This window comes from Hippoglossus hippoglossus, chromosome 3 (assembly GCF_009819705.1).
Source record: "Hippoglossus hippoglossus isolate fHipHip1 chromosome 3, fHipHip1.pri, whole genome shotgun sequence".
NCBI classification, from domain to species: domain Eukaryota; kingdom Metazoa; phylum Chordata; class Actinopteri; order Pleuronectiformes; family Pleuronectidae; genus Hippoglossus; species Hippoglossus hippoglossus.
In genome coordinates, this window is record NC_047153.1 from 10098368 (window position 1) to 10124899 (window position 26532).

Below are 26532 nucleotides of genomic sequence, written 5' to 3' on the forward strand. Positions count from 1 at the left end.
TAAAGTTGATTACACAATAACTTTGATGATGTTTTATTGGCTATCGTCTCTGATTCTATACGAGAAACCAGGATTTTAAATTTCAAATGATACACAAGATTTTCATATGACAGTTGGCTTTTAAGCCAAACTTCAAAGTATTTGTATGTCAAAGCAAGAGTGATATGGATTCCCATATAACAATGGGTTTTAATGGGATAGTGGTGGAAAATATAATATGATAATATAAAACAAATGTGCTCTGAGTCTTTATATTCAAAATGAAACGTGTTGCAAAAGTATTAACACCCCGGGTCAAATTATATACAATAAAGATAAACATATAAATGCATAAATAAATGAATGAATGAATGAACAAATAAATAAATAAGTAAATAAAATGCTATTTCTGTGTTTCTATATTTACTTATTAATGGACAAATCCCTGAATTTATTCCTTCATTTATTTATTTACACAATCCTCAATTAATGTCACATTTGTATCCTCGTGTTAAGTCAGTGTGTGTCTGAAAATCCGAAAACCCGTTAACAAGCTGTTAAAAATCCCAAACTGTCCGTGAACGTGACTCCGCCGCTTTTCACCCAGGATGCACCTGTCCAACAGAGCTGCCTGAGAAAAGCCATTTTGTTGTGCTAGCTAGCCACATGCTAAAGAAAGCCACCAACAAAACATGGATCTGTTGTGTCACCGCTGAATGTGTCGCCGTTATGTGTTGCTGTACTGTCGCAAAACACAATAACTGAACTCGCTAAAACGTGTAAGTAGCGGAGCCTAGCATGGACTAGCCGGTGAAGCTAAAGGGGGCTACAGTTTCAGATAACACAACTGCTAGCTTGTTTATGTAGCTGACCGCAGTTATGTTTTCTGTTTAATTAACCCTACGTTAGTCCGAGGTAGTTTGCGAGTGCGTGTTGAGCCGACTGCGAGTGTCCGAGCCGTCCGACCACCGCTCCCACGGCAGGGACCGTGCTGTGTCAGAGGAAGACCCCGCAGTTACTTAGCATAACACTTGGACCCACACAGCGTTAAGCCATAGCGCTAATCTGATAATGGCAGAGGACACTCGACAGGACAAGAGAGCCAGCTTCTCTGCCATAACAGAGCACAACACCAACGGGATGGGCCGGACCTCCGCCGTGGCCTCAGGCAAAAGTGGTGCCTCAAAGAAGTTAGTGATCAAAAATTTCAAAGGTATTGTCGACGATCGATCTCCTCCTACGTTACCTATCGAGCAGAGCATGTGAGCCAACTGTTAGATCGTACAGTTCCAAACAAAAAGTTGTTCGCCTGTGGTTTGAGTTACGTACGTCAAGTGTAACATGCTTGTCTTGGCTGCTGTGATTAGGCTGTTTCTTCACAGAGTTTGTTTTCATTACAGCACATTGGGTGTTTAGCCTTCAGTTATTTTAGCTTTGAAGAGCCTCTCACGACATCTGGTTTTTGCACATCTGGTATTAGACGTAACCAGTGTGAAAAAGCCACTGCCCTCCAGGTGTGGGTGAGACGAGAGAAGACATATAACCTTGTTATATAAGAGGTATTCACCCAGTTTGAGCAATGCAGGTGGCACTGATGGCCCTTGTTGGAAATGTCTCATGTCAATTACAAATATTTAACATGAAGACCAAATCAAACCAAAACTAGGATGTTAGACTACAAACGACCACCGAGGCCCAGCAGTCCTCTAATGAAACCACATTTAACTTCACTAGAGCTGGATTTTTAGTTGGATCTGCTTCAAATTGCACACTCATACATATCTGACCCCTAAATATGTCCGATTTATTCTTGTCATCAAGATCCATGAATTATTCTATGAGAAATCAACAAAAAGGCAGAATTTCGCAACTTTAAAGAAAGTAGAAAACAAGCCGTGCAGTCCAAAATACCAGAGGTCTAAATTTAACTACATTTAATGTTATTTAACAAAAACTCATAAGAAATAAATATGGAAAAACAACAGTGAAAAGTTCTGTAACCAGCAAAATTTGCTTTTTGCACCTCCCATCATTCAATTTTTTTATTTACCAACTTATCTGAGGGTATGAAGTGCTCCTGCCTTAGTTCATTGTTGCATATCCCTGTAATACATATTTATTCAAGACAGATATAATCTTGCCTTGTAAAGCAGTAAGTGTGAAGTTATTTATTATTCCAAGTAAGTGGAAAAAGTTGTTAAAAACTTCTATAGTTTTCATTTGCATGAATGGGCTGTTGTTAGTGTGTCGGTCCTGTTGTGGAGGGGATATAAATGAACATTATTGCTGACTTTTTGAAACAGACAGGCCAAAACTAGCAGAGAACTACACTGAAGACACATGGCTGAAGCTACGAGATGCGGTGGGAGCCATTCAGAACAGCACCTCTATAAAGTACAACCTGGAGGAGCTCTATCAGGTTTGCGGACTTTCTTTCTTAACCCATACTGTGTGATGATTTTTCTCCGGCCTCGATTAACATTTTGCAGTGTTGGATTGTAGAAAACTGTCAGTGCGAAACCATAGAACATGACATAGCAAATGCTTTGTAGTTATTCATTTTCAACACATGATCTTTCAGCAGATCATACAACACAGAATTGTATTGTATGCTAGTGTTTAATTTCAGCTCAGGGTTAAAGTTTGTTACTGTTTTTTGGGTGACATTGGCTGTTTGCATAGAGCTGTTAACAATCTTCTTTTTCTGGAAGGCGGTGGAGAACCTGTGTTCCTATAAAGTCTCCCCCACGCTATACAAGCAGCTCCGGCAGGTCTGTGAAGATCATGTGCAAGCCCAGATCTACCAGTTCAGAGAATATCCTTTTTTGTGAATAAGTATAGTAAGTAAGATACATATTAAGCCCACTGGAACATGTATATTCATCCAAGGTTATTATACATTTTTCTTGAGATGAATGGTCATTCAGTATTTTGGTTCAATGACTTGAGTGAGTGACAGATAATTTCCTTAACATGGATCTCACAGAGTCTTTGGACAACCTTTCCTTCCTTAAGCGAATGAATCGCTGCTGGCAGGACCACTGCAGACAAACTGTAAGGTTTGATGTTTGTCAGATGTGAATATTAAAACAGCACTTTGCTCTGCAAGAGTGTAAATCATCCAACGTTTAGACTGTTTTCACTTTTCCCTTTATAGATAATGATCCGAAGTATCTTTCTCTTCCTGGATCGTACCTACGTGCTTCAGAATTCTCTCCTCCCCTCCATATGGTAAAACTACAGTTTATTCAAATCACTTTGTTTGTTAAGGTGTTCTGTGGAGGCTGACGTTAGGTGTACTTTGCAGGGACACTGGCTTGGAGCTGTTCCGTACCCACATTGTGAGTGACAGTGCGGTGCAAAAGCGGACCGTCGATGGCATTTTGGAGCAGGTAGAACAGGAGCGGAACGGGGAGACAGTGGATCGTAGTCTGCTCAGGAGCCTATTGGGCATGTTGTCAGACCTACAGGTACCTGATCCCCTGGTCAACATTGTTAATAATCAGTAGAGAGACTGAACACGTGTCATTTAATCTCCTGATCCTCTCATGTTCAGGTTTACAAAGATTCCTTTGAAGAGAGATTTTTGATTGAGACCAATCGTCTTTACGCAGCAGAGGGTCAGCGGCTGATGCAGGAGAGAGATGTGAGTGAGAATCTCAATGGATCTATGTGTCATGTGGTCACATTAATTAATCAGTGACCCGTATTACACAAAATGCCAAGGATGTGTTTTCAGTTGACAAACGTACTGAATATGTGTGTTTGTATTTGTCCAGGTGCCTGAGTATCTGCATCATGTGGCTCGTCGGTTAGAGGAGGAGAATGATCGTATCTTGAGCTACCTCGACCAGAGCACTCAGTAATTGTTTTCTTTCTTAATATATATATATTATAATAATAATAATTAATGTTCAACTGTGTTACTGTGTACTGTGTTCCTTAATTAACATTATATAATAACATCCATCTCATGTGCAAACAAATTCTCAGAAAGTAAATGGAAACAAATAACAATTTTTATAGTAATTATTTTTTGATGAATAGTAATGCAAAGTGGAGAGCTTGTTGTGCAGGAATGTCAGACTTATAAATATCTATGCATCTATTCTAACTTTTGAAAAATGCTTGCTTATATCTTCCCACTCATTCTCTTCTTATGATTTCACAGGAAACCTCTAATTAGCTGTGTTGAGAAACAACTTTTAGGAGAACATATGACTTCAATGCTACAAAAGGGTATGTGTTTGTGTGGAAGAATTTAGAAAGTCCTTTACATTAGCATTTGTGTTTGGCAATATGTACTATATTTATTGAACTGCGCTAGAGGAATAAACATTTCAAAATAAACAATGCAGAATTTACTTTTCTGTTTTAAATCTTATTTAGGCTTATTTGCTTCATCTGTTTTGTGGCTCTCTGTGAACTAGTTGTGATTAAAATGTACCCGACCAAAGCAAACAATGCTATCTACCCTTCTTGTCGAGCTATAAACATCCTTTCATTTTCCAACTTGTGGATTTGATTTTTTATTTTATTTTAAGACATAGGGGATTTTTTTTCCCCAGTATATAAAGTATATATATATACATGAATGTATGCAGTAATTTGTAACATTTTGGTGGCAGGTCTGAGCACCCTGCTGGATGAGAATCGTGTGACTGAGCTGGCCCTCCTCTACCAGCTCTTCAGCAAGGTGAAGGGGGGACTTCCCACCCTGCTGCAGTTCTGGAGGGATTATATCAAGGTAAACACATACTGTAGATCTACAAACATACTCTATGTCTGAGAAATGCATCATATTCACCTTATTGTAAACGGTCTCTGCTCTCAGACCTTCGGTGGAGAGATTGTGTGCACTCCAGAGAAAGACAAGGACATGGTGCAAGAGCTGCTGGACTTTAAGGACAAGATGGACAACGTGGCACAGAGCTGCTTCACGAGGAGCGAGGGATTCATCAACGCCATGAAGGAAGCCTTTGAGACTTTTATCAACAAGAGGCCGAACAAACCTGCAGAACTCATTGGTAGGTCAGACAAAGAAATTGTACATCATGGCTGTTGTGTTTTTTCAGACCTGCATATTTTAACATGGTTGTTATGAATTCTACGTCTTGATAACAGCTTTTTGTTTCCTATCCAGCTAAATATGTGGATTCTAAGTTAAGAGCAGGGAACAAGGAGGCTACAGAGGAGGAGCTGGAGAGAATCCTGGACAAGATAATGATAATCTTCCGTTTCATTCATGGTCAGTTACACTTCTCTATCTGTGTGTGTCAGTGCGTGGGGTGTTTACGTATGTCACTGTGTTTTCTCTCTCAACCAATTACTTTAATTAACCACTTTGAAGCTTGTTACACTTTGAGGAGAACTCTTGATATGTTTCCTTTTTTTCAGGTAAAGACGTGTTTGAAGCTTTTTATAAGAAGGACTTGGCCAAACGCCTGCTTGTCGGCAAGAGTGCTTCTGTAGATGCTGAAAAGTCCATGCTCTCCAAACTCAAGCACGGTAAAATCTCTAGTCCGATCTCTTATAGCTTTTATTACCAAATTGCAATTAATAATTTCATTTTTCAGATTCATAAACCCAGTTTTAGGAAATGTATCTACCTGAGGTTTATTGTATTTAATGACACATAACCCTTAACTGTCATTACCTGTACTGTCCTGTCTGTAAGATTCAACTTAAAATTTGAATGTGGTTGCAGAATGCGGAGCAGCATTCACCAGTAAGCTTGAGGGGATGTTTAAGGACATGGAGCTGTCCAAAGACATCATGATCCAGTTCAAACAGGTACGAGGAAAACAAGTGTAGCTTGAAGAGGTTGATGCCGTGTTTGCCGTGTGCGTGTTACTTCTGCTGTACTGGGTCATTAAATGCATTTTTCATTCGTAGTTGACATTATATTTTTTCTCAGTATATGCAGAACCAGAGTGAACCCAGCAACATAGAACTTACAGTTAACATCCTCACGATGGGCTACTGGCCGTCATACACGCCCATGGAGGTCCACTTGCCCCCAGAGGTAAGAATCTTTGACTATTGGTGCATGAAGTCAAGTTATTGAGGAAAACAGTCCAAACAAAATATCTGTGTTCATTGTATTTTGATGATAGTGATCTTGGTCATCAACTTAGTACAAATGTAATCTCTCTATGTTTTGTTAGATGGTCAAACTCCAGGAGGTGTTCAAGCTGTTCTACCTGGGGAAGCACAGTGGGAGGAAGCTGCAGTGGCAGCCAACCCTGGGTCACGCTGTATTAAAGGCAGAGTTTAAAGAGGTAAACGCTTGGTATATTCTAATGGGGCATGAAGAAGAGAGAGAGACAGTTTGATAAACTGCAGTTACAATGGTGGCTTTCTCCTGCAGGGCAAAAAGGAGCTGCAGGTCTCCCTGTTCCAGACTCTGGTGCTGCTGATGTTTAATGAGGGAGAGGAGTTCAGCATTGATGAGATTCGCACTGCGACCGGCATAGGTTACACATTATACTATGCCTTTGAATATGTTGTACAGCTATTCTGTAGTGGAGAGAGTTACCTGCTGTATCACACTGTCTGACATTTGTCTTATCATGCACAGAGGAGGGAGAGCTCAAGCGTACACTGCAGTCCCTGGCCTGCGGAAAAGCTCGAGTCCTTAACAAGAACCCTCGAGGGAAAGATGTGGAGGACGGAGACCGCTTTAATTTCAACAATGATTTTAAACACAAACTGTTCCGCATCAAGATCAACCAGATCCAGATGAAGGAGACGGTAAAACACTAGCAAATTTCTTTCTTTCTTTCTTTCTTTCATCACACACTCCTCCTCAGCCTGGGCACACTTTTCCATATTTAATATCCCATTTCCCTCACAGGTAGAGGAGCAGGTGAGCACAACAGAACGTGTGTTTCAAGACCGACAGTATCAGATTGATGCGGCTGTTGTCCGCATCATGAAGATGAGGAAGACCCTGAGTCACAACCTCCTCGTATCAGAGCTCTACAACCAGCTGAAGTTCCCTGTTAAGGTGAGGCATCTCAAGCTTCTCATTCCTTTTGATTTTGATTGTACACACACACACACACACACACACACACACACACACACACACACACACACACACACACACACACACACACACACACACACACACACACACACACACACACACACACACACACACACACACACACACACACACACAGAGAGAGAAAGCTCATCAGCATCTGCTTTGCCTTCCTCTCCCCAGCCGGGCGATCTTAAGAAGCGCATTGAGTCGCTCATAGACAGAGACTACATGGAACGTGACAAGGAGACTCCAAACCAGTACCACTATGTTGCCTAAAGGGGGCTCTACTGTCACTGCCATGCTTCTCTCACAGCATGCGGACAGCTGCCCCCCCACAAAACAGCATTACAGCCCTTCAGCCACCCGACTCTCCTCTGGTGCCCACCGTTCCCTCCATCCACAGTCCTGGACACAGCGTCCAGATCACACAGAGCTCCAGTGAGATGAGAGACACTTGGCTGTTCAGTTCCCACCCTGCGATATCTTTTTGTGGGACTGTGAGACGGGGCTGGAGGAGCGGCCCAGGTTGTTGATGGTTGGTTTATGTGACTTACAAATCTGCTAATGCAAAACTCAACTGAAAATAACGAGCACTTTCCTCTGTTTTTGTTTTGTTTTTTCCTCCTCCGGGTTGGGATTTTTGTTCCCCCGCATCCCTTTTGTTCTAAAAATCGCTTATTTTCTACTGTAGTTGGTTTGTCATGAGTTTAAAGAAATTTTTTTTTTTTTTGTTGGTTTTTAATTTCTGTTCAAGGTTTTCTCCACATGAATGGCTGCATACAGTGCTGAGTGTAAATCTGATTGGTTGGTTGCGTGATTTGGCAGAGAAGCAGCTGTTGAGGACATGAGACGTGAGGATGGATGAAGGGGTCCAGAGGGGCTGGGTCAGATGAGGCAGGGGAAGACGGGGGGGTTATAACTTGTAACACAGATGCTAAATGATTTGCAGACAAGCCACTTGGGTATGTCTTTGGGTTTCTTGTATGTTTTGACCAAAATGTCCAAATGTCCAATGTCATGTGCTGATGTTTTTGTAGATCAGATTGTATTCTATGTACGAGTGAGAAAAGTGAACTTGAATAAATGGATATTTAATGATTCAGATCGTGATTTGTAGGTAATCAGTTGATGCTCGTTGCCTCCACTAAGGAGGTGAACTCTTTGTCTGACCTTGTTTATTTGTCAGCAGGATTACAGAAAAACGACTGGACGGATTACTACGAAACTTGGTGGAAAGATGCGTATGGGTCAAGTGAAAACACATTCGATTTCGGTGCAGATCTGGATCAGTGGGCCGATCCAAGAATTTTTTTCTCACATTCGCGAACATTGCGATGGCATTTTTCAACATTTTTGTTACTTTCTCAGAGAATGATTCAAGGACTTTGATGATCTAATGAATTTGCAGTTTCATAAGGTAACTGTTGGGCTGTGGCAGAGGTTTAGTTTAGTTTAGTTTTCTCAGTTCACACAGTGATGGAATTGCCTCTCAGCCAAGCAATTATTCATGCTGACATCTCCTGCAGTCTAACTGAATTTAATCAAATCAGTTTTTGCAAAATGAGAAAGATAAGGATGAATAAAAAATCTGAACTAATTAATAGTAATGAAATCATGACCAGTCTAGGCAAGTGAATAACAACGATTTCTGTCTTTTATTGCAATGTTTTTGGCATTAAACCATACTATGACTAGAATCGCCCTCAGTAGAGCAAATAGCAAATACCTCCGTTAAGGCCGAACAATCTTACACATGATTTTTATAGTTCTTATTGTGGAAATGAAATAGAAAATAGGAAGCAGTCTCGTGACCAAAAAACAATGTAACGTGTATTATTAATTCCCTGCATCAGGTCAAAAGAAATAAACATAACACAGTTTTACATAGCGACACAAAATATGTCAACTGGAGAAGCTTCAGTTAAACAACAGTTGTACAATAAATTGTTTCAAGAAATCTGATAAAAATGGATCCAGGCCAAATTGTACACACTTATAAATATCAGCCCACTATACACTATATGACATCTTTTAAAAATCAAGATCTGTGCGTTATTCCCTGAAAAATCAACAAACACATTGAAAAAATAACCTATGTTAAAGAAAGTGACTCCAGAGTTACTGGAAGATGGAACTGAAAATAAAAGAAGGGGATTTTCAATACTTTCATTATCACAGCAGGAAAAATGCAGCTTATCCTTTACTTTAGAAAAACATCTTTAAAAGCCCTCGGGCGTTGTAGTCTGGATTTAAGACGACTAAACTGCTCGTCTTTTGTTGAAGAGCAAGGCAGAAGTATGCAGGGAGAATGTGGCAGGGTCCTGATAAAGTCTTGGAAAGCAGCAAGTGAGCAGCCTCTGCGTTCCTTCAAGGGTTTTGCACCCCCTCGTGAATTGACGAAGGTGTCAGCTGACTACCCACAACACATGCACTTGCAGCCGACACAGTACCATGTGTGTATGTGTGTGTACTTGTACTTATAACTTTGTGAGGGCCACCTTAAGTATGAACCTTATGAAGTGAGGACATTTTGAGGGTTAAGTACTAGCTTTTAGAATTAGGTTTAGGTTATGATAATGGTGATTGTTAGGGTTAAGGTTCGAGATGAGGTTGTCCACAATGAATGGAAGTTAATGCACAATGTCAAGTGTTGTGTTCCAGGGTGCTCTCCTAAAGTAACCCCCCCTCACAGCTTCTCTATTATATTAGATAACTATTGTATTTAAAATTCTATTTAAAATATTGAACACAAGTGCAGTGAAAATGTGTCAAACCAATCAACTAATGGAGGCCAATAAATGTTATATTTCAGCATCTGGTCTGTTTATACTGTCCCTCCCATGTTATTTGTTTTAATCACTTTAGATTTTAATAAACTTGACATGCCACTCCTGTGAGTTCCCTGGAAAACAGCAATTTTCATTGTAATATAATTCCTGGAAGCTCGTTCTTTTCTCATTAGGTGTCTCTTTACACCTAGTTGGCATCACCTACATTATTCATGTCTGTAAAAATATTAGTTACAAGCAAAAACAAAAAAAATGTGTCTCACTGGATGTCTCTTTACTCCTTGTTGGCATCACCTACATTATTAAAGTCTTTAAAAACATTATCTATCAGCAACAACTCCATTTCCTCAGGATGAGTCGTGTTCTGTGTGTGTGTATCATTGTGTATGTGTGTGTGTATCAGTGTGTTACCGCTGCTGTGAATGGAGCTCATACACAAACAGGGGGAGGAGGCCTCTCACGTGACTGCTCAGCTATGACTCTTTCAGTTCACATGACCAGACCTGGTTTATTCCGTCACTGTCTCTGACCGACACCAGCTCCGCTCCCCCGCTGTTCCCCAGCCTCTCGCTGAGCAACCACGCTGTTATTGTTTCAATAGAGAGACGGAAACCAGAAGAAGAAGAAGGAGAAGAAGAAGAAGGAGAAGAAGAAGAGCAGCTGCCTCGTAAAGCTCTCGCTCCTCCGTCAAGTCAAGTGCAGCTGGTTCGTGCGTCAACCTGCGCCTGTGACGCGGCGTCACGACGACCCTGCTCCCCGGGCTTTTCCCTCGTCTTTCCCCGGCGATAAGAAGAAGTCAGGTCCGCTCAGTGAGGCGTCTTGTGTCCGAGGTGAAGGATGAAACTCTCTCACGCGGTGGCCGCGCTGCTCGTCGCCTGCTGTGCCGGGTTAGGTGAGTGTTTCTGGGCTGTAAAAGCTCCATGTCGACCGACGTCACCCAAAACTGCCAGTCGGTTAGTCGAGTGTTGTTGAGTTAACGGTTAAACAAGTAGAGGATCAATCGATTAATCCATTACAGTTGATCGACAGAAGATTATAAAGCATCAAGCTGTGGAATTAACAAAGTACATTTTAAGCTGGCAACTTTCTTGTTTTTATTTGTTTACTTAATTTTTTATTTTCAAATAGAGAAATAAAAAAAAAAAATTATCAAATTTATAAAAATCATATAGTCTATGACATGTCCTTGTTAAAATCAAAAGTCCAATTAAACCCTTTTTCCCATTACATTTTATTTTTCCAGTAGGTTTTTTCACTACAGAATAATTTTCAAAAAATGTAAAAATTAAATTGTTTTTTTTTAACATCATATAGTCCATGATGTAATCACTGAAATCCCAACCTCAGTAAAAATGTTATCCAGTTTCTACTAATATTTTCAATTAAGTAAATATGTTTAAAAATGAATCTAAAAATAAAAATCATATAATCTGTGACATGTCATTGTCAAATTTAAATCTTTAGAACCCATAGTGAAGGTTTATAAAATCTATTTAAGTACAGTATATAGAGTGTACTTATGCTTAAGTACTAATTAAAATATTTCTGTTCATGCTCCATCATCTTATTACTCGACTATAATTTATCTACAAGTATTTTACATTTTACTCCATTGAATTTAGTAGAAAATAGAGGAAATTTATGATGCTCCAAGTATTTTACCTGTAGGTTGGTAAATGTATCTGAAACTATTTAGGATATGGTTCAAACATAGCTGTATTATCAAATTTCAGGTTTTGCTTCATTCTCTTTTTATTATTTTAATAATTGCAACATTGATTGGAATACTGATTTGGAAAGAAACAAGCTTCGTGAACAATGGGATCAATGAATTTTAGAAAATGATCAGAACTTTTTCTCTGTTATGAAAATGAACATCACAGTCCTATAGAAATTAGCTTCACCACATTCAACTGCAACAGAAATGCTGTTCACATGGTTTTGTAAAATTCAATTCAAAAGTTACAGTGACCATTTTTCTGTGTATTTTTCCTTTATGAAGTAATTTTCCTTGTATTAAAGTATTTTTTACAATGTGGTATTAGTGGATCTGAAGACTACTTACACTGGTCTCCATATAGTCTTCAGTGATAGTCAACTGAATATGATGGAGTTTGGACACTTGTCAAGATGCCACTTTGGGCGAGAGGCCAGATGGATGGACATTGTTTGGTGTAGAAGTTTGTTACAGTCTTTCATGACTTGACTTAACACACAGATAAAATATGTAAATAATAAAACGAAGGATTTCCTGCTGTGGTTCAATAACCAGTGGAAACTAAGGAGAAGTCACTGCATTTCAAAATTTTACGGCAAGCTCTGTCCAAAGTCCAAAATCCAAAGGTCAGCCGTCCTCAGGTATTGATGCCAAAACAGACCTAAGAAGTCCCTGGACTTTATTATTTTCTATTCTATTTTATTCTAATCTCTTCTATGATCCCTAGGTTTTGTTCGTGTTTGGGAGCAGCAGATTGGTCTCTTTGTTGTGTCATTTGAGAGCTTTGTGTGACTGCTATGATGGCTTTGTGTTGTACACTGGGGGCTGACAGTGTTATTTTATGACCAGTTTAATCGGCCTGAACACACACAGACAGCTGGCTGCCAAAAGGTAAACAGGCCCATGTTGTTGTAGTTCTCTCTCTCTCTAAATGCTCATTATAAAATATATAACTGGATTGATGTTCTTTTAGTAATCTCTAATTATAGTGGATGGTCAGTTTCGTTGTCCACTCATCAACATGTTGAGGATTTCTGCTTTAGACAAAATTTAAGTCCACCAGAACCAGGTAGTTTCCTAATTTCCTGGTAGTATGGAACACTGTTATCCTTTTTTCATTATTCTCTCCGCACCGACTGTATAATACTTATATCTGCAGCTTCATACTCTGCACACACAGATGCTTTTACTTTGTGATCAGATTATAGTGTTGTGTAAACTGTCTGCTGTGTGTATACAGGGTGAACTGAGAGGTGACGCTGGGGTCAAGTTTCAGCAAGGCACTAGGGGGGATGGCACCTGATTGATGGACTGAAGCACAGATTCCCATTAGGATCAGTAGATTGTAAAAATGTAGAACACTGGAGATAAAGGGGAAGTGAGGCCACTGTGGAAGAGAGAAGAGTTCAGTCAGTGAGCTGTGTAATAAGTTATGAAATTACTGCCAGTAACATGGGGGGAGGCAACTAACACCACCCACAAGCCAAAAGCTGAATATATGTCTCTCAGCGATGTAAGAGACTCAAGGATGAACTTATTAGAATTGGGTGGTCAAGGTCGCTGTGAACTCACTAAGCACTTGTGAACACAATATCTCAGGAACGCCTCCAGGGAATCCTTTCAAATTTGGTCAAATTTGAAAATTCACTTGGACTCAAAGATGATAAAATAAGATTTGGGTGGTCAAAGGTCATGTTGGCTTCGCAAACCGTGTTTTTGGCCTCTTGAGCATAATATCTCAACTCTGCCATTAGGACATTTCTTCAACTTTTGTCACTTGGATGCAAAGATGAACTAAATAGAGCTCCGTGGTCAAAGGTCACATGGACCTCATATAAGTCTGGAAACAAATCTCAGTAGGCTGAAGCTGTACTTGTTGGTGGAAACATTCAATTATTTTAATGGTCCCAAACATTTGAGGAGTACTTTACGATTACAGAAGTAGAATAACTGTCTGTGCTGATGGGAATCAACCACATTTAAGACGTCTGAATCAACATCTTTTTAAACATTTTGGGAAGTGAGAGGTAAGTGGTGAAACTCCAGTGTTGCATTACTGCATTATAAAGTGGGTAAGAAAGTTTTTTTTAAAGAAACGAGCAGTAGGGTTGATAAGTACATGAGTCCTGAATAGCCACTGTAGAAGTACACACACTATGTCACATGTATGGACACACAACAGTGAGTTGGCAGTTTCTAGGGCACAAAGATAAAAACAAATACAAATTCAAGTGTATATAAGTTGCCAAGTCGGCTGAATTATTTATTTTATTCTGCTCAGAGGGGCCACATTGACTATATGTAACAAGTTTGGCTCCTGAATCTGTCAGCTTCTATCAAGTGTCCCAGGAAGTCTCTCCTACACTTCATTGTGTATTATACAAGCCAACAAACCCTGGAACCTGCTCACCTCAATGCAGTACAGCTGTCATCAGTCATATGAATTATTATTGTGGTTTTACTGTTGTCATGTGACAAAAAGTCTTTGGTAACAAAAAAAGTGTGCGAAACAGCCAGGGAGAAGTTTGTGGTTTGAATCTGTCACTCTCTGCTGCCTATAGACCCCTGCTGGTGGTTCATGTGAACTGCTTTAGTGTAAATGTACAACATGGACATCATATAAAACTGTTTATGTTGCAATAATCATCCCTGTTATCATCTGCACAATTGTTAAACCTTTTTCCAAAATAAAAATCTGATAACGAATATGTATTTATTTTGCTCATAATCAGGTCACACTATGTTTAAATTAATCATATATAATTTGAGTTGATCAACAGTGATGGACGACATGACGGCTCACCAAATGTGAAGCTAAAGCATCTCGATCGCCCCCTGGTGGCTGGCTGCAGTATAGGTCATAAACCCTGCATCTTCTATGGATGGGATGTGGACAAATCTAAAAAGTCAAAATACATATCAAAGATGGTTTCTATCATTTTAGGAATAGGTTGTTTGAATAATACTATAAATGTGCAAGATGGCAGCTTTTGTATCTGCGATATTTTTTGCTTTATTTCTGGGAAGTGGGAAGAACGGGAGTCTTCCGTCTATGTGGCACACAAATTAATACAAGTGTAATTACTTAAGTATTTTTTCCTAATATTTTAATATTGTACCTCCTTGCTCATTATTTTCTCGCCCTCAGGTTGTGTTCAGGCCGTGACTCTGGAGGTAAAAGAGGGGAACTCCACCTGCATTAAGGCTGAGCTTTCTGCATCATTCTCCATCACATACGACACCTTCAGCAGCACGGTACGTACTGTGCAGCGATGGCAGCGTTCCGGTTTCCATCTCTGAGGGAATTTAAAAAACGTGACATATTCCCTCCAGTTTATCGAATCACTCGTGTCTCCTCAGAGAACGGCGCAGTTTACTCTGCCTGACTCCGCCACAGTCGACACCAGAAGCAGCTCGTGCGGCACAGAGGAGAGCTTTCCTTGGCTGGAGGCGGTGTTCGGACCCGGCCATGCTCTGGGGCTGAGCTTTTCCTCCAACGCGAGTCTGTACAGCGTCGCGAACCTGACGCTGCAGTACAACCTCAGCGATTCGACGATCTTCCCTGAAGCCAACAGCTCCGGTGAGAACAAACGCATTGGTTTGGTACAATGTAGGCCCCTCCCACGTCCTTTTATGCCCAGGGCCCCAAAGTCCCTTTGAACACCCCTGCATATACGACAGGAAATATATTTTAGATGTAACTAAATTGTTATTTGTTTGTGTGATTGTGTCCTAGATGTGGTCACAGTGGTGTCGGCTTCCGTCGGGATCTGGGCGGCAATCAACACCACCTACCGCTGTGTGAGCCCCGTCGCTTTAAGAGTCGGTGGAGCGAATGTCACTTTCTCTGGCATGAGGCTGGAGGCCTTCATGCCAGGAAATGACCTGAGTCCAACAGGTAGGACTTTGATTTTCTTGTAATGGATGGCTTTCCACAATGATTGACCTCCTGCTCAATGGTTGAGTTGATATTTTATTCTTGTCATAGAAAGCGTCTGTTTGGCGGATACAAGCAGTACTACAGCTCCACCCACCACCGCTGCTGCTTCGACAACAACAGCTCCAGCACCGACGCCTTCAGGAACACCCGAACACGGCATGTACTCTGTAAAGAACAGCAATGGCACGGAATGTCTCCTGGCTCAGTTTGGACTTCAGTTCAACATCTCCTACTTCTCTAAATCTCAGAATAAGGTAATTTAAAGCTTAACAAACAGAGACCGCTCATAGTAAAAATAAATAGTAAAAATAGTCAAATAGAAATTTAAATTTTTTTTCTCTACTTTGCCAGACTGTCCAGGATTTAGTAAACCTGACCCCTACTCAGACAAATGCATCAGGATCATGTGAAGCCAGCAGAGCTACCTTGGTTTTGACAGAAAAGCAAGACACCACACTCAACTTCACCTTCACGCTGGTAAATTCATCTCTCATCAGTTTGTTATTGTGGGTGTGTGCGGTACAAGTATCTATTCAGCTTCTCTTCTCAATCACAGAACTCCACGACCAACAAGTACCACCTGAGTGGGATATCTCTGCTCGCCAACTGGCCTGATATGACAGGTATTGCGATTTGTTTTGTAACAAACAAAATGCTAGTTTTTATTTGCCTTGACTGGTTTGGCTTAAAGAATAATTCTCTAATAATTCTGTCCACAGCTCGGTTCTCCGCCATTAACACCAGTCTGGAGTACCTGCCGAGTTCACTGGGCCGCTCGTACATGTGTAACGCAGAGCAAACTCTGATCGTGGCACCAACCTTGTCTCTCAACACATTCAGACTGCAGGTCCAACCGTTTGGAGTCATCACAGACCAGTTTGCTACAGGTACAACTGCCATCAAACTCCTCTTCTATCTTCGTCCTCTGACCTCTTTACCAAGGAGGTTATGTGTTCATTGCTGTTTGTCTGTCTGTCACCAGAATTACTCAAAAACCACTGAACAGATTACCATGAAATTTGGTGGAGGGTCGGGGCATGTCCCAGGGAGGAACCCATTACATTTTGAAGTGGATCTGCTTCAACACTTTCCTTGCTTTAACAAATGCGAGACAGGGCGTTAGCCTTGACAGAGGTATGCGCTCTCTGAGTGCCCTTCTTCAAGGAGATTATATTTTTGCCCCTGTTCATTGGTTTGTTTGTTTATCGGCAGGATTACACAAGAAACTACAGAACAAATTTCCATGAAACTTGAAGGGACAGATGGGACATAGGCCAAGAAAGAAGCCATTATATTTTAGCATGAATTCAGACAAAGGGGCAGATGTATAATTTTTTTTCATTCTTTAACTTTGTGAGACAGGACGTTTGTTGGCTGTTTTCACCAATTTCCAAGGGAATAATTCATGGATCTTAAGATAACTGTGTGTTTGTGCATTGTGGTGTGGCTTGGTGAATTTAAGGGGACTGTCAGTCAGGCCCAGTGTTAATTCCAAGAAGAGCTCGGCTGTCGCTGGCTGTAGCTTCTTGCTCGTGAGACATCAGAGTGTAATTGATCTTCTCACTCTTCAGAAGGAGGTGGCAAATTGTTTATTTCAGAGTTGCTATTCCTAGAGGCCGACTTACAACAACTTGTTTTGCTGCATCAAGCTCATCCACACTTGCTACCCACTGAGTGCTGACTATTCTGTCAATAACAGCCATGCAAGGAGCACACTCACACTAGAACCATGCAAGTTACTGAAATAAATTAAATGAGAGATAAGGAACTAGATCAACAGTTTAGAGTCACCCCTCATCAATCCATCTGTTCAGGCTGCAGCGGGACACGACATTTACTGATTCTGTGACATAACATTTGATTCTCTCCTCTTGTCTCCAGCGGAGGAGTGTCAGATGGACCAGGACCAGATGCTCATCCCCATCATCGTCGGGGCAGCGCTCGCTGGCCTGGTGCTGATTGTGCTCATTGCGTACCTAATAGGTAGGAAGAGGAGCCATGCTGGATACCAGACCATCTGAGCGGCGCCTCCGTTTAACTTGAACTCGACGGACTGAATAATGGAGAGATGAATGTGTGAATGAGCAACTGGACACGAGCATGAGCGAATGGAAGTGGATGTTTCTATGTGGCGAGTGCATGTTTTTTTTGCATCCTATGTGACCTCTGGACTTTTTATTTTCCTTTCACCTTCTCTGTGGAATGATGATGAGAAGCAATATACCTGCTGAGTACAGATGCTGATGAAGCTGATGAAGCCGGAGAGGATAGTTTGAATGCTTGATAAAGTTGACCATCAGCTGCTTTGCTATACTCTATGTTCTAGGAATCAGTTGAATTTGCTTTAACTGCTGTTTGTTGTTGTTCCCCATGGAAATCTTTTTTTTTAAAAACCTATTTAATATCCCGTGCAGATGAAAAAGAGGCAAATTAACTGTAGGAAAAAGTAGTTTTTTAAAGTTCCGATGTATTATCCACTGATGTATAAACATTTCAACTTGGGTGGAGTTTTATTCTTACGCGTGTTCTCTTGTAGTTTTTTTAAACTTAAAAGATGAATGTAGTGATTCTAAGGGAAAGCTCTGAATCTGAATCTTTTCCAAAAACATTCCTCCACAGTGGAGACTGATACAGCTACCCCATCACTGAGCTGAGGCACAATAAGGTAACTGATACTTGTGAAATATTTGGATTGCTGCTCCCTTTAAAAATGTAGCAGTCGGGCGATGTGCGACTCTGCATCACTTAAATACATTTTTCGCCACCGTCTCCTAAAAGAAATCTTAATATAAATTGTTGTGATTTGATCTTTTATTTTCATAGAAAATATGTGATCTCGTTTTCTATTATGCATCTTACTGAAAGTTAATAAAAATCGTAAAAGTCCAGGACAGACATTCCACATTTATGATTTGTTTTAAAGGAGGTTCGATGGAAAATAAACATGGTTGTTTACTCAGAGCTGTCCAACCAGGTGTAAATTACACAGAATACCCAGAGCTGGGATCAACACCAAGGTTATTTTTGTCCAGAGCAACAAACTCTGATATCAGTAATCCTGCAGCAGCTTGCAGGACAACAAAACCCAAACACAGAACAAACTTGACAAACCATTGTTAGAAAACGAGAGCAGCCCTTTAATTGCTTCACCATAATGCAGAAAGAATGAAAAGCATCAGATGGAGAATTGTTTAAAGATGTTTCTGTCGTGAAATCAATATGATTCACTTTGGATTGTGCCAGCATAGTACATCATACCGCTCTCTATAATATTCATTCCAGACACAATAATGTGAAATGTTGCAGGCAGGTTCCTCTGTGTTGACACGTTTTATCAGACCAGGCCATTTGCTACCAAACCAGCTCTCTTCAGTGTCTCTGACTTACCAGAGTAAAGTGCATTAGTCCACATTTTACCAAAAGAAGATAAACTACAGCACATATTAAGTTGAAATAGAATCATCAGCTAATACAGTACATGACTAATATTCTCATATGATCATATATAAAACATGTAGATTGTATGGAAACCCATGTTTAAGTGAAAAACTACTCGGAGTAGACGCAGTGATATTGAGTCTTAAAAAGGTGCAAACAAGCAGCGGGGTTCTCCTCCCAGTGGAATTTGTTTGAGTTTGAGCAGCAGGTGAATCAGTCTGGGTCATGATTCTTCTGCAATGATGCGAGATCGACATGTCGCCCGCAGCTTAGTCAAGGTTGCCATGGAGAGACTTCGTGGTTCCGTGAAGATTTTCTGGGAAAGGCCAAAAAAACCCAGCAGGATTATAGAATTAAAGAAAGCCAATTATAAAAGGATCCAATTTGTTCACCTTTTCTTCTTTTACCTGCATGAAAGTGTGACATTCATCCACAAATGGTCCATGGGCGATCTGCTTGAAGATTTGGCAGACGTCTGGCATCGACTGGGCCTGTTGAATCAGAGTCTGGTTCTGGCTGATCAGTGTCAGAGCGACGCGGAAGAGGATTTTCGATCCCTCGTAGAACAGGCAATCCCAGATCCGTAGAACAGTCTGCAGATGTTGACAGAGAAGTAAATCCCACATGTCGTGATACACAACATGACGTTTAACATAGGGATCAAAATAGTTATTTCCCTAACCCCCGCTGGTGGCCGCTAACACCTGCTAACATCTACTGGTAGTTGGTAACTTAAATGTGCAGAAGACCTTCAAACGTACAAGGGATATTCACCATCTTGTCCTATATTCTAAAATTAATGACTTTTCCAGTGCACTGAAAAAGCTAAACATAAAAAGGTAGAGGGTGTGGCAAATTAAGAAGAAAAATACATACAATTATTTTCATACACTTGAAAATGAAAAACTTTAAACAATTTCCATATATCCTACCATTCAACGTTGCACTACCTTGCTAGCTTCTATAAAACATGTAACTTGGATGTTTGTTTCAAGAGGAGCAAAGAAAAACTGGTGGTTTCTCTGAATCAATCTGGAGTTGAGTCCTAACTACTGGGAATGGTTAGCCATGGTGGCTGAGAGTGTGGGGAGGGTGACCTCTTGAGGGAATAGCTTGAATATCTGCCAGGTCTTACATGTAACACCCTCCTCTGGCCAACAGAGGGAGCAACAACAAGGACTACTCCACGTGGTGGATTGGCCATAATCTGTGTATGGAATGCATTTAAAGCAGAACGGGCAAAAAAAAAAACACAAAGGAGTTCAATGAATGTGACGGACAATGAATGGTGTTTTAAGGCAAAACCTCGGAGACAATCACCTCTACTGGCAAGACGTCTATGTAGAGACAGATGAACCATCGGGAGACCACGAGGGTCCACATGACGTTATGATCCACCATGGTCTTCCACACACTAGGGATTTTAATCTTCACCAGCTCCCCCAACACCTCCTGGTCCGTCTTCAGCCCCAGCATGGCTGGACTGTAATAGTCTGTAACAACACACACTGTGAGTTAAACATTGCCCTTAAATAATAACAAGATGTGTCTAAACAAATCCATTCGAGTAATACAAAAGCTGGATTAACAGGTTAAATGGAAAACATGATTGCGTGTGTTGACTGACAAACAATTGCCGTCTAAATCATATTGACATTACATTGACTAATTTTAATGAGTGTAAATTCCAAATGAAAACATACTGTAGGTCTTAAGCCACAGACAGATAAAGACCACGTGACCTCTTACAAGATTATTCTTAGCCGAGAGCAAAAGGACAACCAGAGCATTTATATATACACACACACACACACACACACACACACACACACACACACACACACACACACACACACACACACACACACACACACACACACACACACACACACACACACACACACACACACACACACACACACACACACACACACACACACACACACACACACCTGGTAATATTCTGCTGAGTAGTGCATCCATCAACCAGAAGGATTTCTCTTCATCTTTTGTGATGATTAGCAGATAACCAGCTACGAAGTTCATCCCCTGAAGACAAAAGACACACTCAGGCTACACATGAAGAGAGCATGAGGAGCTCGAGAGTAAAAGGACAGAGACCATGAAGTGTACTCGGGACATGAAATAAATAGACAAAGAACCATTCCAGCCAACACAGGCTACCTGAGTAGGATTAGAGATGAATGAGTTCTTGTTCTACGACATGATGTAACCATCGGCAACCTGCTGCCTGTTTGAATTGCAAAACAAGCTGAATGTGGTCTGGTGTAGGAAATTACCCTTTCAAATGAGTAGCATGATCATTTACATAGGACGCACTAAGTTTACACAAGCGAACTGGCTCCCTGGAAGTACCAACTAAAATGACTGGTTGACATGATAGTGCTGTAAAAACTGCCGTTTTCATACATTACATACAATTCTATACTTGAGTATAGAATAAATAGCTAAATAGCCAGATTTGTTATGTGTAAGCATCCATTAAGCAAAAAAACTATTGTTTTTTAAATTTTGCTGATAAAGATTTGAAGGCTGATATGAATGAGCTGTTCAAAGACACATTATCTTTACCGATATGAAAACTTTAATTCCACAAAACAAAGAAAAGATGTGCATTTATGTTTCTATCTAACATAAAAATACATTTATTTTGTTTTATTTGTGTTGTTTTCTTATTCATATTATATATTTTTTGTAAAGTTTATGGTTGAACTTTAAAATATCAAGCCTCAATTACATTTCTTACATATAAATATATTGGCTGATTTATCAGTGTTGGAAGTGTTTTTACTTCAGTATCGGCCCCAAAAATCCATATCAGTCTGTCTATAATACTTTTTGTCCTATAATCCTCACAAATAACAAGCTGAACCCTTCACTGCATTTCAGTACTAAACAGAACAATGTGTCATTCTAACACTACAAACAAAAAACATAACACACAGTCCTTGACACTACTGAATATGGTCACAGTAATCATATTGAACTTAGTGAGAATAGGTATATTGTTAGGTTAAAGGTCAGTATTACCTGGCAGTAGCCCACAGTGGGATTGTGGTGACCATTAGCCAGCAGCACATTGTACAGAGCTTTCTGGAGACATGGGCTGGACGTCTTACGGAACTGGATGTTGTCTGGAAATGTTCTGTTCAAGTCTGAAAGAAACCCCCACACACACACACACACACACACACACACACACACACACACACACACACACACACACACACACACACACACACACACACACACACACACACACACACACACACACACACACACACACACACACACTGACTGATAATGTGCTTGTGTGTACACAAACAAGAGGGTGAGTGACAGAGAAGCAGGACAGAGACACTTTCTGTTATCTCAACTCTCATGTTGAGATAACAGTAACTCGATCATGTGAACTTTTCCAGATGCTTTGAGTGTAGGTTAAACTGTAACTAGGTACGAGAGCCACAGTGTCCTTCTGTCCACCTTTCACTTCAGAGAGAACGATCATTTTAGGGTTTTTTTTTCCATAAAAGGATGAATTGTTTGTTTACACAGCTAGAAAAATAAAAATAATTTTCTCATAGAATTAAAAAACCACAGTGTACCTATCACTCTAATTGACTTTCCTGTACTGTATTTTATGATTTCACCAGTTTCTTACAGAATCCCATCCCTGGGGTTCTTTCACTGCTGTGCCGTTTTCAACCTGAATACCCATAACATAACAATATCCTAAGTGAACTTCAGCAGTTTATCTGATCTGGCTGAAGAGAAGTATACAGTACTCTATTTATAGTACGTCACGATGAGTTGTATGAGCTCTGAAACACCAAAATGTTGAGCATCATTGTGGCCTGTGTGCCTCACTGTAGGTTTTGCAGTGTATTCAGGACCATTAGCTATAGTCAGCATAAACTGATGAGCTGAATCAGCCTCAGACGCAGTCAATGATGAAGAATTCCCTGACGGTGTGTTAAAAAGAAATCTGTTTTTCCACTCATTGAGGCCAGCTGGCCTTTTAGCTCTCTGGCTTTTTTCTCACTAGCAAAGAAAACTGCATGATACTAAAGACATAAAAAAAAAAAAACTTTATGGTACAAACTGCAACTTTTTATGGGGCTCACACTGATGTGAAACTAACTGGCTAATCATTGGATGAGGAACTGTTTTTCCCCTGGTTAGGGTTTACATAGAGGTTAGTGTGTAACAGAAGACATGAGGTGATCCACCTATAGGTGCTTTCAGACATGTACTGATGTTAGAACAATATCTGAGTGAGCCCAAGGGAGAGTACAGCAGGAACATGTTGTTGTGAACCAGTCTGAGCCAGATAAACTCCTGCTGTGCTCTTTATATGTGAACGGCAAACTCCAGAAAATGTCTGAACCCAATTTCTGGACTTTTTCTGGAGTTCACGTCTGAAAACAGCTTATGGTTCTTTTCCTGGTGCAAGCTCTTCGAGATTGGCTTGATGTGTACCAGGGCTCACAGTTTTTGAATCTGTTTGCAGCCTGACCTGTGCAGATGGTGTCCACCAGTTTAGGGTCGTGTTTGGCTCCAAGCAGGGACTGGTAGTATCCTGGGTTCTTCTCTAACTGGTCTTGAGCCCCACTGGCCGTCATCCAGATCAGAGCCCGGTGCTCATTGGGAATCCCCTTACGCACATAACGCTTTACTGAAAAGAAAGAAGGGAACATTTAAGGTGAGTCCCTCCGTTTTACTTCATTCAGGACTCACTTACTTGAGGATACATGTGCTTCAGTTTTCACACTTACATTTTACATTCTTCTGCACCTTGCTTTTGCCCTTCAGTAGTTTGGACCACTTGATCGACCGTTGGGTGAGCACAACGAGATACTCGGACATGAGCTCCTCGTATGACTCGTAGTCAAAGTCCTCCGAGCGCTCAAAGCCATATGGATCCCACCTGGGCCAAAAAGCACAAGGTAAGAAACTGTTGACATCTAATTCAACAGAATATCCATCAGAATAACAACGCATTCACATCATAGAACTGTAGCATGTGTATCTACATTACCTATGTCTACAGTCTGGTTCTACATGAAAAAGCTCTGGGTGTGAGTGGCTCCACCTAATGCCTTGGGTAACACGATTATCTCCCGGCAGCTTAACCCTTTCATGAGACCAAAGTCATCCCTGAAGAAGAAATACACACGAGCCCTCACAGCCTGTAACCCCCCCCCACCACCACCACCACCTCTTTTATGTACCAAAAACAGTCCAGGCTCTACCTGGTGTGACTGTGTCAACACTAAAAGGTATTATTAGGTAAAGATTACGTTCCTCATGGGGGAAAATGTCCTTGTTGGCAAAACAAAAGCGAGGGCACACATTGGATGTGTCATTGTGGAGCCTGTGAATGTGGCACCTGACTGCAGGTTGGTTTTGGTTATCACCGTTTGTTTGAACAGTGCAACAGCCAAACTTCTCCATGGAAAATATCACTATACATATACTGAAGACAAAAGTATTGATGTCACACGTCTACAAAAAAAGTCAACATGCTTTAGCCTGTATCTACAACTGAACTATATCAACTTTAATGACACTTTAGTCCAATATACACCTGCTGTCAGTTTATTTACAGTCTAAGAGAACCGCCCTGCAATAAACCCAACCTTTGTAAAGGTCAGAACATTGAAACTGCACTAGGTATGTGATGATTCATCTTTATGATTTTTTTAATGACTGCATTTTGGGGCGTGTTGAATTCCATTCAGTCATTACAACGGAATTTGATTAAATTGTTGTACCACTTTAAATGTAAGATCAGCAATGACCATCCCTCCACCTTCCATCTGGTGATCCCGTAAGATAAAACCTGTGTCAACACGTGTTTTACAACCTTCACTGTTCTATTACCTCCAGCAAGAGGTTTGTTTTCACCCACGTCTGTTTGTTTGTTTATCAGCAGGATTAATGGAAAACTACACAATGGATTTCCACAATACCTTCTGGAAGGTATTAGGTACCTGGGCTAAGTAACAACCCATCAATGTTTGCGTGGATCCACACAAAAGGGTGGCTTCTGAAATCTTGAATTACTTTCTTTAACTTTTTGAACAGGTTTTTCTTTTACATTTCCCAAAGAGTAATTAATTGATCTTGAAGAACTAATCTGAATTTAGGGAACTTATATCTAATGTGCAAACCTAAAGATGTTACCATCATCAAAACTATTGACAACATGGTAAAAGTGAATTTGTAGTATTTTGGGGTTTAAAAAAAACTGAGTGTAACTGTGTAGTTAGGGTCAATAGGTTGTTTAACTGTATTGATAAAAACGTTTTTATTAATTTGATGGGGTAAAACAAATACCAGTATCATACCCACCAGCATTTATACTGATTTATTGAAAAATAGTGAAATAATTTACATTGTGATGAGTTTTGGCAATTTCCTAAAATATTTGGAAGTTTTTTCTAATAGAAAGTTGTCATCAGTGAGTGTGGATGATTTGTAATAATTCATAAGTAAGTCGTGTTTAAGAAGTAGCTGTTAGATGTAGGTACAGTAGAAACAGTAGCTTAGGCTGCAGCTCACATTTCCCACGAAATGAGGATTAAAGTAATGAGCTGCTCCGTGTTGGAGCTTCCAGGAAAGTTCCTGAAACAGCGCTCACCTTCTTCAAAACATGGAATACTTTTGTTTATTAATTTAATATTTCAAGGTTACGTTAGCTGACGTTACCTGCCCACCCGGTCTTTAGCGCTTCCTCCGGCGGCGGAGCGGCTTCCATTCGCCGCCCGGTGCTTCTTCTCCATCGGCTCCTGCGCTCCGGTGATATCCCCCGAAAACTAAATAAATCACAGCCTCAGTCTCACCATGGATCCACCGAGCCGCTGTGGTTTCCGCTTCCCGCTCAGACTTCACGACGGGCCGGACAGTGGAGTTTAAAGTTTCCGTTCACTTTCTCCATGTTTGTTTTTGTTTGCTAAGGAGAACCGGGGACGAGACGCAGCTGCTGCCTGGTGCTGTTTTTCCTCCTGGGATTCAAAATCCTCTGGAGATGGAAGAAGCGATGCGAAGCGTTTCCCTCGAAGCTTCAACTCGCTTCAGTTCAATTCTTCAAATGTTTTTTATCGGTTGTGTTTGAATCGCGTGGAGAGTTTGCCTCGAGTTTTTTTTTGTATCGCCATCCACAGGCACCTGCTGCTGCTCCTGGTCCCTCCTCCTCTTCTTCTTCTTCTTCCTCCTCTTCTTCCTCCCGGAGAGAAACTCTTGAGTCGCCCCACTAACACTAACACAACTCGATCTCCTCCATGTTACTCACGTGTCCTCCTCCTCCATTGCTCCCGTCCAGACTCCTCTTCTGCTCCATGGAGGATTTTGGACTCGTGACGTTTGCCCCGGGACACCCACGTCAATCAGACCTAGTGGTGCGTTCAAGCGACTCCCGTGAAAACGCCGACTTCAAAAAGGCAAAGCGAGGCGAGTCTGATTCACGTTTCAGACACAGAGGGAGATTCAAGGGGCTGCACAGGCACGTTCAAAACAACAGAGACAAAAGGAAGATTAATCAGTTTAGAATCAGTTTAAAAACAATTTTCAAGTAGAATTAAGGAGATTGAAAGGA

The 26532-nt window shown here is 40.8% G+C and overlaps 3 protein-coding genes across 4 annotated transcripts; 2 read left to right on the forward strand and 1 right to left on the reverse strand.

Annotated features, from left to right (window-relative positions):
- Positions 1 to 572: 572 nt before the first annotated feature.
- Positions 573 to 8132, forward strand: cul4a (cullin 4A). Of its 2 annotated transcripts, none has more exons than XM_034580739.1 (20): positions 573 to 1192; positions 2283 to 2398; positions 2691 to 2794; positions 2964 to 3033; positions 3137 to 3210; positions 3287 to 3449; positions 3536 to 3625; positions 3759 to 3841; positions 4151 to 4218; positions 4608 to 4726; positions 4814 to 5006; positions 5123 to 5227; positions 5377 to 5487; positions 5687 to 5772; positions 5897 to 6004; positions 6147 to 6260; positions 6350 to 6455; positions 6560 to 6732; positions 6836 to 6988; positions 7211 to 8132. In XM_034580739.1, exons 1-20 carry the CDS (start codon positions 1051 to 1053, stop codon positions 7304 to 7306), a joined length of 2274 nt encoding a protein of 757 aa, XP_034436630.1. In that variant the 5' UTR covers positions 573 to 1050; the 3' UTR covers positions 7307 to 8132. The 2 variants fall into 2 exon arrangements, with proteins under 2 accessions (XP_034436630.1, XP_034436636.1); XM_034580745.1 differs by having other exon boundaries at positions 5906 to 6004.
- A 2182-nt stretch (positions 8133 to 10314) lies between these two features.
- lamp1a (lysosomal associated membrane protein 1a) lies at positions 10315 to 18362 on the forward strand. Its single transcript, XM_034571373.1, has 9 exons — positions 10315 to 10711; positions 14685 to 14791; positions 14897 to 15116; positions 15273 to 15434; positions 15525 to 15730; positions 15828 to 15953; positions 16033 to 16099; positions 16196 to 16363; positions 17358 to 18362. Exons 1-9 carry the CDS (start codon positions 10657 to 10659, stop codon positions 17495 to 17497), a joined length of 1251 nt encoding a protein of 416 aa, XP_034427264.1. The 5' UTR covers positions 10315 to 10656; the 3' UTR covers positions 17498 to 18362.
- A 227-nt stretch (positions 18363 to 18589) lies between these two features.
- Positions 18590 to 26301, reverse strand: grtp1a (growth hormone regulated TBC protein 1a). Its single transcript, XM_034571385.1, has 8 exons — positions 25647 to 26301; positions 23711 to 23862; positions 23452 to 23610; positions 21966 to 22090; positions 20867 to 20963; positions 20235 to 20407; positions 19322 to 19507; positions 18590 to 19230 (listed from the first exon to the last, which is right to left on the reverse strand). The coding sequence occupies exons 1-8, from the start codon at positions 25718 to 25720 to the stop codon at positions 19138 to 19140; spliced, it is 1059 nt and encodes a 352-aa protein (XP_034427276.1). The 5' UTR covers positions 25721 to 26301; the 3' UTR covers positions 18590 to 19137.
- Between the last annotated feature and the right edge of the window lie 231 nt (positions 26302 to 26532).

Coding starts and splice junctions, on each gene's coding strand:
- cul4a (XM_034580739.1), top strand. CDS start 1,051: ATGGCAGAGGACACTCGACAGGACAAGAGAGCCAGCTTCTCTGCCATA. Junction 3,450..3,535: donor GCATGTTGTCAGACCTACAG/GTACCTGATCCC, acceptor TCTCATGTTCAG/GTTTACAAAGATTCCTTTGA. Junction 3,842..4,150: donor TACCTCGACCAGAGCACTCA/GTAATTGTTTTC, acceptor ATGATTTCACAG/GAAACCTCTAATTAGCTGTG.
- lamp1a (XM_034571373.1), top strand. CDS start 10,657: ATGAAACTCTCTCACGCGGTGGCCGCGCTGCTCGTCGCCTGCTGTGCC. Junction 15,435..15,524: donor AAATGACCTGAGTCCAACAG/GTAGGACTTTGA, acceptor TTCTTGTCATAG/AAAGCGTCTGTTTGGCGGAT. Junction 15,731..15,827: donor TCTCTAAATCTCAGAATAAG/GTAATTTAAAGC, acceptor CTACTTTGCCAG/ACTGTCCAGGATTTAGTAAA.
- grtp1a (XM_034571385.1), bottom strand. CDS start 25,720: ATGGAGAAGAAGCACCGGGCGGCGAATGGAAGCCGCTCCGCCGCCGGA. Junction 20,408..20,866: donor ACTCAGCAGAATATTACCAG/GTGTGTGTGTGT, acceptor GTGTTGTTACAG/ACTATTACAGTCCAGCCATG. Junction 19,508..20,234: donor TAGACGTCTTGCCAGTAGAG/GTGATTGTCTCC, acceptor CAACATCTGCAG/ACTGTTCTACGGATCTGGGA.